This window comes from Aplidium turbinatum, chromosome 6 (assembly GCF_918807975.1).
Source record: "Aplidium turbinatum chromosome 6, kaAplTurb1.1, whole genome shotgun sequence".
Taxonomy (NCBI): Eukaryota; Metazoa; Chordata; class Ascidiacea; order Aplousobranchia; family Polyclinidae; genus Aplidium; species Aplidium turbinatum.
This window is the reverse complement of record NC_137477.1, coordinates 28,325,461-28,340,411: the sequence shown is the minus strand read 5'-3', so window position 1 is coordinate 28,340,411 and position 14,951 is coordinate 28,325,461. Positions and strand designations below refer to the sequence as shown.

Sequence of the window (14,951 nt, the reverse complement as noted above, 5' to 3'; positions counted from 1 at the left end):
TATTCTGTAATTAGTTTCTAAAGAGGGTCAGACGAAAATCTGCAGCTTCGAGCTATGTGCAACCTACTAGCAACACTGAATTTGTTAATACGATAATTACATGAAAAAGTGATATTAAAATACAAATCTGCTACAGATTTTTGTTTGTTTTGTCAAGTGACTTTTGAAACAATGATTGTGAAGTAGGAATAATTGTAGAGTCATACGTGAATGGGTGCAAGCACGCTATCTTTTTTGACATTGTATCTTCTTTTTACGTTTTCTAAGGGTTATTTGTCTAAACATCATCTAAGCTTAGTCGGTAATAAATTATCGCTTGCTGCTTACTTTTATGCTTGGGATTTATTAACATTCTCGGTCCAATTTTGCAAAGTGCAGGTGATCTTTCTATTAGACGACGTAGTAAATTTTACAATTAACGTAACCGAGGTATTGAAGGTTAAGGAAGCTCACTATTTAACACAATAAACGGTTAACAAAATTTCATTTTTATCAAAAGAATTACTTGAAAATCTGTTGATCTAAGTGTAAACTGCGTAGGAATTGGATCAACAAAAGAACTTTAAAATGAGGTGGCACAACCAACTTGCGGTTGGCTGAACCTGTGGAATTCGTGAATCAGTCTACAGACCACTGAATATTGAACGCAGAATGCAGATGCACTTGCAGCGGTCTGTAAGTAGCCTACTCTTTTCATAGCAATGAATTGTCCTTTTGTTAAGGGTATCGTAGCGGAACGGGTGGCAAATGCACACGTACAAAGCGAAGACTATTTTTCAGTCAAGTGCAGTTAATTTAGGGCACTCACGAAATTAAGCAAAACTTATAACTTTAAATCATTTACAGTAGGCCTAAGCTATAGTGGCCTCGGTAGCAATAATAGCAAGTAACATAAAACAACTTTTCTTGTTCATTGTCTGGAAAATAAGTTCCAAACAAAAACAAATCTAACATAGGCTATTAAATAAATTTGTGTGATGATGACCTTTCATAGCAAGATAGATTTCGAGATTACTCATCTAGATCATGATTTGGTAGAGCAATATTATATTTGTTAGATTTAATTATTATTTTGTATTGCAAGGCATTGTAGGCTATAGCAAAGTCTTTTTCAAAAGCTTTGCTGTAGGTTTGAATTCTGTCAAAAGAAAATTATTTTCTTACATGGAGGGGACAAACGGTTTGCAGCCTACTTCAATTAGATTTTAATTTTTGACACTGAGCATGAATTGTTCTATTGCTTAAGTTTAAACTTTTGCGATTTTTATGTCTATTAACTGTAGGCCTGCGCATTTATTTTGAAAATATTAACGAGGACAAGACACAGTAGGCCAATGGATAAAAATACTGCCAAATTTTTGCTCAATAGAAATGAATATTCAATTCACATGGAGGATCGTTTCATTTCGTTGAAATGTAGAAAAGTCATCAAGCCAAAACAGTCTCAATCGCTCTCGTCATTTCATAAATCTATTCCGCTTCTTCAAGTGATATCATCTGCTTCTTCTTCTGACGTTTTGCAAGTGGATACGAAAGGTCGACCAACTTCAAATAGCAAACTGTTGTGTAGTTCCTCCTCAAATTTAGAAGATTGGTATTGCCTCACCATCAACTTCTGGATAAAAGAAAAACAGCACCGTCGAAAACTTCAAAAAGTCGTTATGTTGACAAGAGATGAGGAAGCTTGTGTTGAATGGCAGAAACGTATTGAAGTTGAACTAAAATTGGAGTTGAAGAAGCAAGGGTATGTTCGACCAAAAAGCTTATTGGTATTTGTAAATCCATTTGCAGGAATGAAAAAAGCTAAGACCATTCACAAAAATGTTGCCTCGCCTATATTCAAATTAGCTGGAACAAAAGAAACAGTTGTCATCACTCAACATGCAGGGCACGCCAAAGAACACATTGCAGCAACTGATATGTCTTCTTATGATGGTATCATAGCAATTGGAGGTGATAGTACATTCAATGAAGTTGCTAATGGAATGCTGATAAATGAACAAAAAAGACATAATATCCCTCTGGATGACAGCAACGTTTTAAATCAACCAATTTCATTTGTAACACCAAAAATCAGAATAGGCATGATTGCAGGAGGTGCAGCAAACGCCATTTGTTGGAGCTCCCACGGAACAAATGACCCAGAATCTTGTGTTCTTCAAATAATTTCTGGCGAATGTCACCCACTTGATATTTGCTCTGTGTACGATGATGAAGGAAAGTTTGTTGGATTCTCTGATCTTTGCTGTATATTTGGTTTGTGGGCGTCATTGGCTAAGCTTGGAGAAAGTTTAAGAATGTTTGGCCCACGAAGATACGACATCGCTTTGATACGTTTGCTCTTGAAGCATCAATCTCATCCATGTCAAATATCTTATTTAGAAAGTTCACCAGATAACCCTGTCGATGTCAATAAGGAAAAATCCAAATGCAGATATCCTTGTTCAGTATGTTTGAAACCAACCGATAGAAGATCTTGTGTAGAATCCAAGCCAGACCATGGACGTCCAGCGGATGTAACTGCCTCTCTTGTCGATGATCCGGACATGTCATTGAATGGAAATCCTTCTGATGACGTTATTGAAACCACACCGAAAGACACTTTTGCAGTTGACAACAAGCGATGGAAGGTAAACAAATATTATAAAACTATTGCACTGGTGAATTTGAAAATTTTTAAGATTCAGTTTTTTAAAAAGCATATTTGAAAATAGTGAACATCAGTAACCTCTCAAGAACATGTAGCCTAGCTCTACACAAAGTGAAAATTAGCCTACATGACTTTAAAACTCTTTCTTATTTTTTCAAATGTCCAAAAATACCTTTTTAAGTGGAGACAGAGATGGCAAACAGTTTCGATCTGAGGGATTTTCTTTTTAGTGCAGTGAAATTTGAGGGATTTCATTTTAGTGCAATGAAATATAATAGAAAATAAATTTGGCTTGGCTTGCTTCAATTCTTCAGATGAGATGGTCGTGATCGAAAGTGGTCGAAATGTAGGCTACAATGAGATTTTTACGCTTGTCCCAAAAGGATAAAATATTATTTTTAAAGTGATGACGGGGACAACATTTTTGAGAGTTATTGAGCTACAGAGAGATATTCCTCCATGTTGCCTTTTTGGGAGGTTTTATCTCATATTCAGGGCTGGATTTCAGCCGGAGCGGCGCTCCGGAAGCTCGATCAAAAAATTGACTTCTCCGGAACGGCGTTCCGGAAGCTCAAATATTTTATACTCTTATTATGCTTTGCTCTGTTCAGTAAAAGTATATCCATAATTCTTGATGAGTTGAACACGTTAAATCGGGTATTCACTCTGATAATATATCTTCGTACCGGTCTTTACGGAAGCGAACATGTGAATGTATTTGTCTTGCTGAGCTCGCTATTCTTACGGCGAATGGCATCTATGATTCCCTGAAGAGCTGCCTAAAATCATATGGCATGTCTACAACATTTTTATCTTCTTGTTTGATTGGTGTTGTATGTGATGGCGCGGCTGTGATGATAGGTCGCAAAAATGGTGTAGCAAAATGGCTTCGTGATTAATTTCCAGACATTGTGGTGTGATATTGTGCAACCATAGATTGGAACTATCGGTTCGTCATGCTGTAAAATCAGTCAGTAATTTGAATCGATTTCGATCTTTTATGGTCAAACGCTATAGCCTTTACCACGCTTCTCCTCACAATAGCAGGGAATTGGGTGAATGTGCAGCGGCTGTTGAAGTGCAGTTGTTGAAAATCGGAAGGGTAGGCCTACTGGACACACATTGTGTAGCCTCGAGTTTCCGCACAGCTAGTGCCGTCTGGAATGATTTCCCAGCACTTGTCGAATTTTTCAAAAAGGGGGCTATTAGCGACACAAGAGATTCTCGGGAACGTGCGAAATATCAAGGACTCTTGTCGAAGATAACATCCACGGATTTCTTGTTGGACTTGGCTTTGATGTACGAATACACGCAAGAATTATCCAAAATAGCCTAAGCCTTGAACTGTAAAACAGAGCATGTAGGCTATACTATTTGAGATGCAGATAACAAAATTAATAATCTTGCAGAATTATTTGAAACACGAAGGAACGAACCCGGACGACATTATGGCATTGCTAAGGATGCTGAAGAAAACTTAGAGTTCAAAGGTGTAGAATTACATGTAAACAATTGCAAAAATAGCCCGCTAATCAATCCCCGCATCTTCTACACTGTAAATCAAAAAGTGTAGTTTTAACCACTTCTAGGGGTGGTCTAAAAATTCCACTTCTACTTTTTCATTCCCACCCCATAGCCTATTGGGAAAGATGGTCATTTCCACCCTACCAAAGGGTGGTATTTTCCACCCAACAGAGAAGGGTGTATAATCACTTAAGAAATTCCATCTAAGATCGCTTGTTGAATTCAACAGACTTGTCATTTATTAACAGCTGAAAAATACTTGATTCAACTATTTGGCCAGAGGACACAGTAATGACAGACGGAGAAAACGAAATCATTGAAGTGGCAAAGAGATTGCGCTTAGATGAACGCGAAGCTGCTGTGAGAGGACTTCGTGAATATATAACTACGAAAAGAAGATCCCAGAGTCTTCAAAATTTGATAACGTCACTATAATCCCTTCCAATTTCATCGAGCGAGTGTGAGCGCGGATTTTCACAAATGAACCTCATACTGACATCTGACCGTGCTTCTCTACACACTGTAACTGTTTCAAGTTTACTCTTTATACGAATGATCCGTCTTCCACTGAGAAATTTTTAACCAGCGAGGTAGGCTACGTTGGATTCTGATTACGCCATGGACGTAACCCGGCAATTGAGACCCGAAGTCGCCAGAGGTTTTATGATTTTGAATACGATAAGTGTCTTAAAAATTGTAGGCTATAACTTGAAAAATCAAAGATCAAAAGTGGAAAAAACTAAAAACAATTTTTTTTCTTTTTTTTTCTAGGCTACAACTTGTATTTTTTTGTATTATTGTTTCACTAAAATGTGAATATTTGCATTGAACAACGCTATACCATCTATAGACCATGATAAGTATTTTAGCAACGTTTTAGGTACATCAAGTGTGTTGTTTCAAAGTCTTATAAAGACATATTTCTGAATTTCTTCTACAGCACCTAGCGCATTTGGAAAGTAAAAAACTAGCGCTCCGGAAGCTAATCTTCTGGATATCCACCACTGCTCATATTGTTTCTTTTTTGCCCATTTTGAGAATCACTGATCTCTAAACAAAAATGTTGTAAAAATGACAAACATGTTTTGCTACCTGTGCCTGTGTGGAAGTTATGTTTCATTGGTTCAAAACTTGACAGAAAACTTGGTAACTAGGATAGAGACTTTGCTCCACTGTTGCATGCATATCATGTGCATCAAAGCTGCCTATGTGAGGCCAGAAAAAAAGGAAGTATTCCTTTTGGCATCCTTATAGTATGGAGAAAGCAAAATATTTATCAGTATTTTAGTGGTGCAAAAACTAAGGCTGGTCGAAACAAAAACATTTCGAAATATTTTGTTTTATAGCGAAACTTCTCATTTTTATTTTTATCAAACAAATTTCGAAACAAGTTTCTTGTCAATAATTTCGTTTCGAATTTCAAGCCATTTCGTTTGATTTTGCATTCAAAACAAAACAAAACGCACAAAAATCTACAAAATCCAACAAATTTTATTTTGCAGGTTGTACGAGGGCGGTTTCACATGGTCAATTTGACCAACAATGTTGCCATATACGCCAAAGCACCTCATGGATTTGCTCCATCCGCTCACATGGCTGATGGAACTGCGGACTTGGTGATGTTGCATTCCACATCCAGGAGTGCACTTATTAATTATATGGGTGCTTTGCGCGGAGCTGACAATCTCTTTGATTTTCCGTTTGTCGAAGTCCATCGTATAAAAGGTTACCGCATGCAGCCTTTGCACGAAGGTGTACCAACATCTAGAGATGAACAAAAAAATAAGATTCTTGGAAATGAAACAAGTTGTTCAGAATCATTGCTGAAGAAGAGTGATGCCAGCCAACAAGATTATTCAGATACCACTGAAGGTGTTTGGTCAGTGGACGGAGATTTCATGAACAGTCGCAGCTTCACGGTTTGGGTTCATAAGGGGTTGGTCAATCTATTTGCGAAGGGCATTGAGAATGAATAATCAAAACAATGAATGCCATCTCACATTTGAGAGATTGAAAATACTTGTTCAGATTATATTTGTAGATAATTATTCAAGCTAAGGCACTTTATCGTGCTGTGTATAAACTGTTACGCTCAATGATCCTTAGTAACTTTTCCTTTGTGTTTGAGTTTCTGCTGCAGCGACATGAGTGTGTAGTGTATACAATAGCTCAATGCTTCCCAATCGGTGGGTCGCGACCCATTGGTGGGTCGCGAAGCTATTTCAGATGGGTCGCAAAGCATTTCTAAATGTTACTGAATGTTACAGCTTTTTAAAAATACCGACATCACTATGGATCTCACAAGCCGCAGTTTGGTCTTGAACAGTAGCCTACTGAGCCTTCGCCATCGCTTCTCTTATCTTCACTTCATTTGTTGACTTTCCATTTTCATCAATTGTGCACCCTGTTTTCTATTAGATCGGGAAATTATTGCATTATCTTTACGTAACAATTATGCAGCAATGTAACAAATATGCAACAATTAGATGTGTTGTGTCGCATTAACAGTATGTACGCCAGTAGTAAAGATGCCATAATAAAGATATCATATCTCATTGGGTGGCACAATAAAACTTGCATTAAAAGTGGGTTGCGAACTGAAAAAGGTTGAGAAGCACTGCTATAGCTGATGCAGAAAGATTTTTTTAGGGTGGCAACAGAATTTCAAGCGCGCAAAAATCCAAGCAAAATGATTAATGCAAATATTGAGATGCTAAAAAAGTGAAAAATATTGACAAGGGTTTTGAAAAGAATCCCTCCGGAAAGTTTGAGAAATTATTATCTAACTTATTTTTTGGGGGAGGGGGCGTGACCAAACGCTTATTCCTTGGATCCACTAATAACTATATACTTCATAGTCTGCTGAAACTCAAATCGTTCAACTGTTTCTTTGCAATATTCCTATGCAGAAGTTTTAACCTTAACCCTTAACTGCACCTAACAGGTAAGCTACGCAGTGATGTACGCGCATACAAAAAATATTGACGCCGTCAGCGTAAACGCAAACGTTCGAAAAACCATACGCCGTATCGGCGATCGACTGCCCTCCGAAGTGCTGGCCGAGATGCGAGCAAAACTTCCTCAAAATGTCGCATCGACGGAATTAATTCGGGAATTGTTTGTAAATAAACTCCCGAATCAAATCAAACTTGTTTTGGCCGGCAACATGCGTCAACGTAACTTGTAAAAAAAGTTGGCGGCGTCAGCGTCAGCGCATACACTAGCGTAAATTCATTTTGTTTGCTAGGTGCCAAACATTCACACGGTATAAACCACTCAAAACAAACAAGTTTTATTTTGAATTTCCACGAAGAAACACAAGCATCTGAAAGTGTTCATCTGACATTTTGCTGTGTTTTGGTTTCAATATGTCTTTGCCCATTGAAAACATTCTTTCAACTGCAGCGCTGGAAGATATTGGCGTGTTGTAGCGAAAAAACGACATTAAAAAGTATGTTTTAACGCTATGCGTTAAAAAACCGCGAAAACTTTACGGCGTAACCTCAAGCGACAACCATCCAAAAACATGTGGCCGCAAGCGTTAGCGTAAACAAAAAGTCTTACGCCGCAAGTCTACGGCGTATACGTACATCTCTGCAGGTATGTAGCACATCAAAAGTAGCAACACACATCTGCCATGAAGCTGCGAATTATCATCAACGACCATAATCTTACACCCAGTGGTGTAGGCTACACAAGATTTTCTCAAGGGGGGGGCCATTCGGAATTTTTTCGAATCGAAACGAAAGAAAATCGAAAAAACGCCCGTACGTGACTGTACTTTTGGATTGAATTATTAGATATGTGAATATGAAAAGCATGCAAGTATGCCTAAACGGATAATTAAAAACTGGTGTAGTTCGATTAACAGGCAATGTTTTCAGATTAAAGCATGAATCGAATCTCTCTGTGATACCGTTGTCATATCGAATCCAATTTAATGCGGTAGCCTACTTTAGAGAAAAATTATCGCCCATTTCGATTCTCCTCTCCGAAGTTCACTAGTGAGCCTCTACGTTTTAGTAAAGGTGCCTAAAATGTTTTTCAAACCATTTAGGTTGTAAATACGGATCAAAAACGTCAGATCAACTCCACAATTTGTTGGGACTCCATTTTTGACTACATAGCCTAACAATGTAATAGGCTATCGAGTTTAACTAAAATAACTAAAAGATTTTCATCATCATCATCATTATTTTCAGCCTGTGGTAGCCCACTGCTGATCGAATACCTTCTTCTTTTCTTGCCAATCTAGTCGATTGTGTGTTTGTCCGCCCCGTTAGCTCAGTGGTTACGCGCCCGGCTCAAGATCATGCGGAGCAAATTCGACTCTCCGGGTAGGCTATGTGTTTGAACAACGCACTTCAGGACTGCTCTCTATTCAGCGGCACCGAGTGAATGGAATAATTCCCGGGCAACAACACTTCAACAATCGGAAAACTTCTTTCTGCCAATCTCGGTAACCGGCCTTGCGTCAAGAGCCTCTACATCTACAAGTATGCGAAACTACCAGGAATAACCAATCAAGGCTTTGTCAGTCCGAGGATAAAGATTCAAAAACCAACCAAACAGTTTCGTTTTACCAGTTTGTTGTTCTATATTCCACAAAGACTAAAAACTAGGGAAAAAATGACAGCGACTTTTAGCTTGCGACTGCATTCCACCCACAATTTAGACTTACCTGTGTTTAATGGCTGACAATTAAGCGACATTGCTGAATTGAAGACCAAAATAAAACAGAATATGCCTCAAGCAATTGAAAAAGCAAACTGCTCTGCTGAAGAGGGGTGTAGCAGCGACACTATAGTGGATGGTAATAGAGTCACGCAGTGGCGTATCCTGGTTGATTTTCCTAGGCATGCAATGAAGGGAGGGTCATAGCCAGTGTAGGGGGGTCTGGGGGCATGGTCTCCCAGGAAAATTTTGCAAATTTGCCTTAGGTTTTATAGCTTTTTTTGCAATCTGAGCTTTACTTAGCTGATAATTGTTTGAGCTGTTTTGCAAAAAAATGAGGTTTGAAACACATCATGAATCCAATGTCTTAATTTTATATGCCATGTTAAACATTCAAAACCAGTTAGACTAAAGCTTTTGCAATGCAGTTCAACGAATACCAGTTTAAAGATTAAACCTGACCAGCTGAAATAGGATTAGATTACCGACCACCCAAGTGACCCAACCGAAAGATCCCTGGTGCTCTGTGACATCGCCAATGCCGACATCTGACTGAAAACTTCGATACAGTATAAGCCTAGAGGCCATAGGCGTAGCCAGGGGGGCGAAAGGGGCCATGCCCCCCAAATTTTCAAAGTTTGGATTCCGAAGTTGAACCCTTTGTTGAAAATATAATATAATTTGTATAAATTTATATGGTTTTCCAAGATATCTGGCTATTAACACCCCCCAGGACTTTTTTTAGACACACAGAAAGACACCAATAAATTTTGCAAATCGTAAATCGCGCAAAATTTACTCGATTTGCGCTTCTTTTAACTAATCTGTGGAAGCAATTTCAGAATCGCTTACTCTGTTGGGTTTTTGTGTGGCTGAGTTTTTTGTGTTCTCTAATTTTAGCCGCAGTTTTTGCCCGTTCTTGTGTAACAGCTACCTTTAACAAGTTAATAGCTATTTATCTGCTAATAATTTTCATACAAATATTACCCTGAAAGTGTTTCCACAAAGCGCTATAATCCATTATTTGAGTGCAATTATACAAAAAATTTCCGGGGGGCATGCCCCCTGACCCCCCTACAGTAGAATACGCATGCCTTCGGCACGCTCTAACCCCCACCAGCTTTATTGCTTCCCTTGCTTAACCCACCAGAATACGCTACTGCACATCAGGTGTCGATGTCTTAAATCAAACACTTTGTCGTTCTCTTCAATTCATCAAATATTTGGCCCCTCCCCCAACTTTTTTTTCTGGCTACGCCACTGCTAGAGGCCCTAGAGTTACAGTATCTAGCCTACAGTAGAGAAGTCGCAAGGACTTAAACTATGAAGACCAAAAAATAATAAAGCCAAACAAATGCCAATCGGGAAACTAAAAAAGGCCCAATGTCCAAACAAAAATTGTCCGGCCAAACACTTTTCAAAAAAGTCAAATTTCTTAAATTGGTCGTAAAAAAGACAATCTGGCAACCCTGTCTGCGGATAGTGATTTTTGTTTTGCATGCAATTTCAAATCTGCATGCCTTGGTCGCCTTTACGCCACGGTGTTGTAAAAGAGTGGCGAATAGGCAAATTGTATTATCAACGCATGCTGAGCTCTCCTCGGTAGGCACTTTAACATTACCCACTGGTCGAAGAGGTACGCAATCATGCGTGACATGTTCAATCAATATTTGTGTTTTAGTCACAATTTTGACTTGTTAAAGTGGCTACCATTAAGATCCTTCTTGCACTCAGTTCAGTTGCAGAAGAAAAAATAGTATTAGCAGAGGGTGGGAATCGAACCCACGAAATCGAAATTACTATACTCCTCTGCTCTAACCATTAGGCAACGGTGGTTGTGGTGAAGCATTCAGTTAAATTTCTTAATATCAAAATTTTTGATCAGAATATCACGTCACGAGTCACATGACTGAAATCAGCTGAATCGCGAATGAACATGTCACGCATGATTGCGTACCTCTTCGACCAGTGGGTAATGTTAAAGTGCCTACCGCTCTCCTCAGCATGCAGGGTTGCCAGGGTCAGCAAAGTTGCCAAAGTTTGAAAACAAACAGATGTTCCAAATATTGAAATTAAGAGAGTGAGGAGGTTTTGCTATTAACGTTTTCTATTTCTACGCATAAATTTGTTGTCCGTGAAAGATTTCTGATTTCATCAGCATTGTAAGGCATGCAGTGCATGCCTTGCATGCATGGAGAATACGCCACTGAGTCACAGAGAACTTTTTTGCACCACTTTACGCAAATACCAAGAAAAGAAAGCAATGCGCGTTGAATCTGTTACAGGAGTATTTGGAAGCGGACCCTGATCCCAAGTTAAGCGGAACCAGATTCACAAGCGGGCCAATGAAAAAACTGTTTTTATAACATAACACTCTCATTTCGTCAAGTACTGCAGCAAAAGTATTGTTTTCATTGCAGCACTTGTTTATCACCAGACTTCACTCATTCATCCCCGACGCCGACACACGTCCCATCGGCCTGACACTACCAAGACAGGCATGGGTGCGCCTCAACCGTCTCCGTACGGGCATCGGGCTTTTCCGCTCAACCATGCACCAATGGGGAATGGCCTCTTCCTCGTCCTGTGAATGTGGTGTCGAGGAACAGACCGCAGACCACATCATCAATGACTGTACCATCTTCACGTTACCTAACGGAGTAGAAGGTCTGCATGTCATGGATGATGAAACCAAAGACTGGCTGCTCACTAGTAGCCTTCCAGTATAGTCTGGGAACATCGTGAATCTGGGGTGGTAAAAGGATAGACCCTAGGCCCTAGAGGCTCACACGACGACGACGATTGGGCAAGGACATTTTAAAGCCCAAAAGGGCAGACCTAAGTGACGAGCACTTTGAAATGCTCGTATTTCTCAAAGGAAATAAACATATAGACTACTGAGTAAGTTTTTTTCAATGAAACATTGTTGGTTTTGTACTTGTGCTGTTATGTTAGGATGGATGGCTCTGGTCACAGCGGTAAACCATAATCTCTTTGTGGGAAAATTGTAACATAAGATTCCCGAATCCGTTCGTCTGAATGTAATGACCGAACAAGAAACACTCCTTTGAAACGTCTATTCAAACTTGTATTTCTGTAAAATTAGCCCGCGGCTATCGAAATCGAGATGCAACGCCACTAAAAATTGTCACTACAGAACAGGCTCTAACAGTCTAACACTACATAATATAATCAAACATTGCGGTTAAACTGGACTTGCATGTAGAGCTGGCCAGGTGCAGAATTTTATGTTCAGATTTGTGAGTAACTGAAAGTAACTAGTAACTGTAACTAGTTACTTTTTAAAATCGGTAACTGTAACCAGTGGCAGCTGGTGCTGTTTGTAAGCAGTGGGGCTGCAAACGATTTCGCTGGGGGGGGTCTAGGGGTCTCACCCCAGAAAAATTTGAAACATCGCATTAAATTAGGTGCGTTCTGAACATGTTTTTATACCAAAATTTGAAAAAATGCATTCAAACTTTGTTGAAAAGTTGATGTATTCCTAAGCTGTATTTAAAAAAAAACTAACAGTATTGCTTTGGAGACAAACTTTACTAGTATTGAGCTTGGTCTTGACTAGCCTAGCCGTTGCATACAAGGTTCAAGTGATTTTTAGATGCCCTAGCACTTCCTATAACCTGTTGAATACCGTACCCTAACTCTACAGCTAACACTTCTACATTCATGGCGCTCATCGCTACTCTGCGAAATAAAAACTAACTTTAAAAAGTCTGTAAAGCTATTCGGTTAGGTGGGGCTGTTTTCCATGCAGCCCCAACAGATTCAAAAATTGCTGTAAAATACCAAAAGAGGTGGAGCTTCAAGAATAATTTTTAGCCAATCAGAGCGCTTGAAATCCAGAATCTCGGGCTGCAAAGAAGTTTGCCCAAAATCGGTGTTGCCAAACGAAACTTTTAATATTTTAATTTTCGATCCGCAATTCTTAAGCGAAAAAAGTAACCGCGTCGGACAAACACAGAGGAAAACATATTTTCCCTCTTCTCTTTCTTTCAGGTGGGGCTGCAGCCCTATGGCACGAGCCGCCACTGACTGTAATGGTAACTCAGTTTCTATTTTAGTCAAGTAACTGTGTTTGTCCAAGTAATTACGTCACCAGCAACTAGCAATCAGCTGATGGGGCAATAGTTTTTACTGCGTGCGATTCAATTGTACGTATTTCCTCATTAACCAGAGTTTCAAATGGCAGATCTTGTTCTTCAAACAGTAAATCAACCTTTTTTTGATAGATTCAACGTATTCAGGCCTTCAATCAATGTAAAATGACAATGTAAAAAAACAAGTTTTTGAAGGCAAACCCCACAAAGGCATGTGAACACATGTGAAATAGGGTGGCTCGTTTTTGAACTTTTTTTTTAAATTCTCTCGGGGTAGTGGGGAAATGGTGCCAATGAGTGAGAAAACAATCATGACAAAATTTGAGATTTGTAACAAATTGTCTTCAGCCTCCTCATGGGGCCCAAAATCGAAAAATGGGGTCAAAAACGCAATTTTTTTCAAAAATATATTTTTAGTTTGGGTTGATACAATATTGTTTAGATATATCTAAATAACCTAAAAAAAAAATTGAAGTTTTTTTTTTCTCGCCGAAAGAAATGAAGTCATTTGAACTATTCCTTCAACTTCCTCACAGCTTCTGCAAATTTTCATTTTGCTGAAAATTTCGCATTTTTGTTTGTGGTTACATAACTACAAACTTCGTCAGTGACGTAAATTCAAATAAAAGACGTCACTTTTTCCTACCAAATTAACCCAATTTCATTAAAAAATGACGCAACAGCTCAGGGCAGGTCTATAAAGAGAAATACAATGACGTTTTATAGCTTGCAAAATGTCTAACGCAATTATGTATCATGTAACCACCCACAAAAATGCGAAATTTTCAGCAAAATGGAAATTTTCATAAGCTGTGAGGAAGCTGAAGGAATAGTTCAAATGACTCCAATTTTTTTTCTTAGGCTAATTAGATATATCTAAACAATATTGTATCTACCCAAACTAAAAATATTTTTGAAAAAAATGCGTTTTTGACCCCATTTTTCGATTTTTGGGCCCCATGAGGAGGCTGAAGACAATTTTTTACGAATCTCAAATTTTGTCATGATTGTTTTCTCACTCATTGGCACCATTTCCCCACTACCCCGAAAGAAAGTAAAAAAAAAGTTCAAAAACGAGCCACCCTAATGTGAAACGATTTCAGCTAGGCAATTCAACAGGCGTGGAGTAATCAGCATTTTTTACATGGATTCAACGTGTCCAGGCCTTGAATCAATGAGAAAATTCTTGGAACGCAACACGTCTCTGAACTTTTCAACCCAACGCCCGAAAAGACTTTTGATATTGCTACTAGAGATGCAGCGAACGCAAAATTTTTATTCGCACACACTGCACCGCACCTGAATCACCTATCCGCACACCGCAATTTATCTGGAACTTTGACACTGCACCGCACACCGTAAATTACAAAATTTTCAAAAAATATTTTAACGCGTTATTTTTTAGAAAGTCAATTGTGGCAAAAAAACACCCATGGCATAGCCTATAACTGGTAACCTATACCAGCACAGTTGTGCACTAATTGACTAGGCTAACCAGATCATATTGTCTTATCAGCAATGCATCTAAGTTCTAAGACATCATGCTTTTTCAAATAGAATATTCCTGGATCCAGTATCAGGACTTTTGAACACTTTTTGTAAGCAATACCTAATGCAATTTTAATGTCACTGGTTGAATGAACTACACAGACAGACAGACGTCAAGAGTAAAACTTATAGCCTGAACTCACTGGGCTAATTGTTATAGTAACTAATGCAATAGTTGTGCTGGGCCTATAGCCTGGTAACTGGGAGCTGAGCTTATCAGCTAGGCTTTCCACCAAAAACACTCGTACAGCTTCCCTCACAAGCCAGCCCCAAAATCCCTGTCAACTGCAAGTCATTTGCAATTGCATAGCTTTCCAGCTTAGGGTTTCCAATTTAAATTTGAAGTTTTATGTTCGGTTCAGTTGTTTTTATTTCTGACCATCACAGTGTAGCGGACGCGGTAGTTAGCACGCGCGCTTATATGCAGCCGTCCGTGCTGA

At 38.9% G+C, this 14,951-nt stretch overlaps 1 protein-coding gene across 1 annotated transcript; it reads left to right on the top strand.

The window, feature by feature from the left end:
* Positions 1-1,349: 1,349 nt before the first annotated feature.
* On the top strand, positions 1,350-6,718 carry LOC145772648 (ceramide kinase-like). The gene is made up of 2 exons (XM_082584516.1): positions 1,350-2,630; positions 5,677-6,718. The coding sequence occupies exons 1-2, from the start codon at positions 1,389-1,391 to the stop codon at positions 6,148-6,150; spliced, it is 1,716 nt and encodes a 571-aa protein (XP_082440642.1). The 5' UTR covers positions 1,350-1,388; the 3' UTR covers positions 6,151-6,718.
* Positions 6,719-14,951: the final 8,233 nt, after the last annotated feature.

Coding starts and splice junctions, on each gene's coding strand:
- LOC145772648 (XM_082584516.1), top strand. CDS start 1,389: ATGGAGGATCGTTTCATTTCGTTGAAATGTAGAAAAGTCATCAAGCCA. Junction 2,631..5,676: donor TTGACAACAAGCGATGGAAG/GTAAACAAATAT, acceptor TTTATTTTGCAG/GTTGTACGAGGGCGGTTTCA.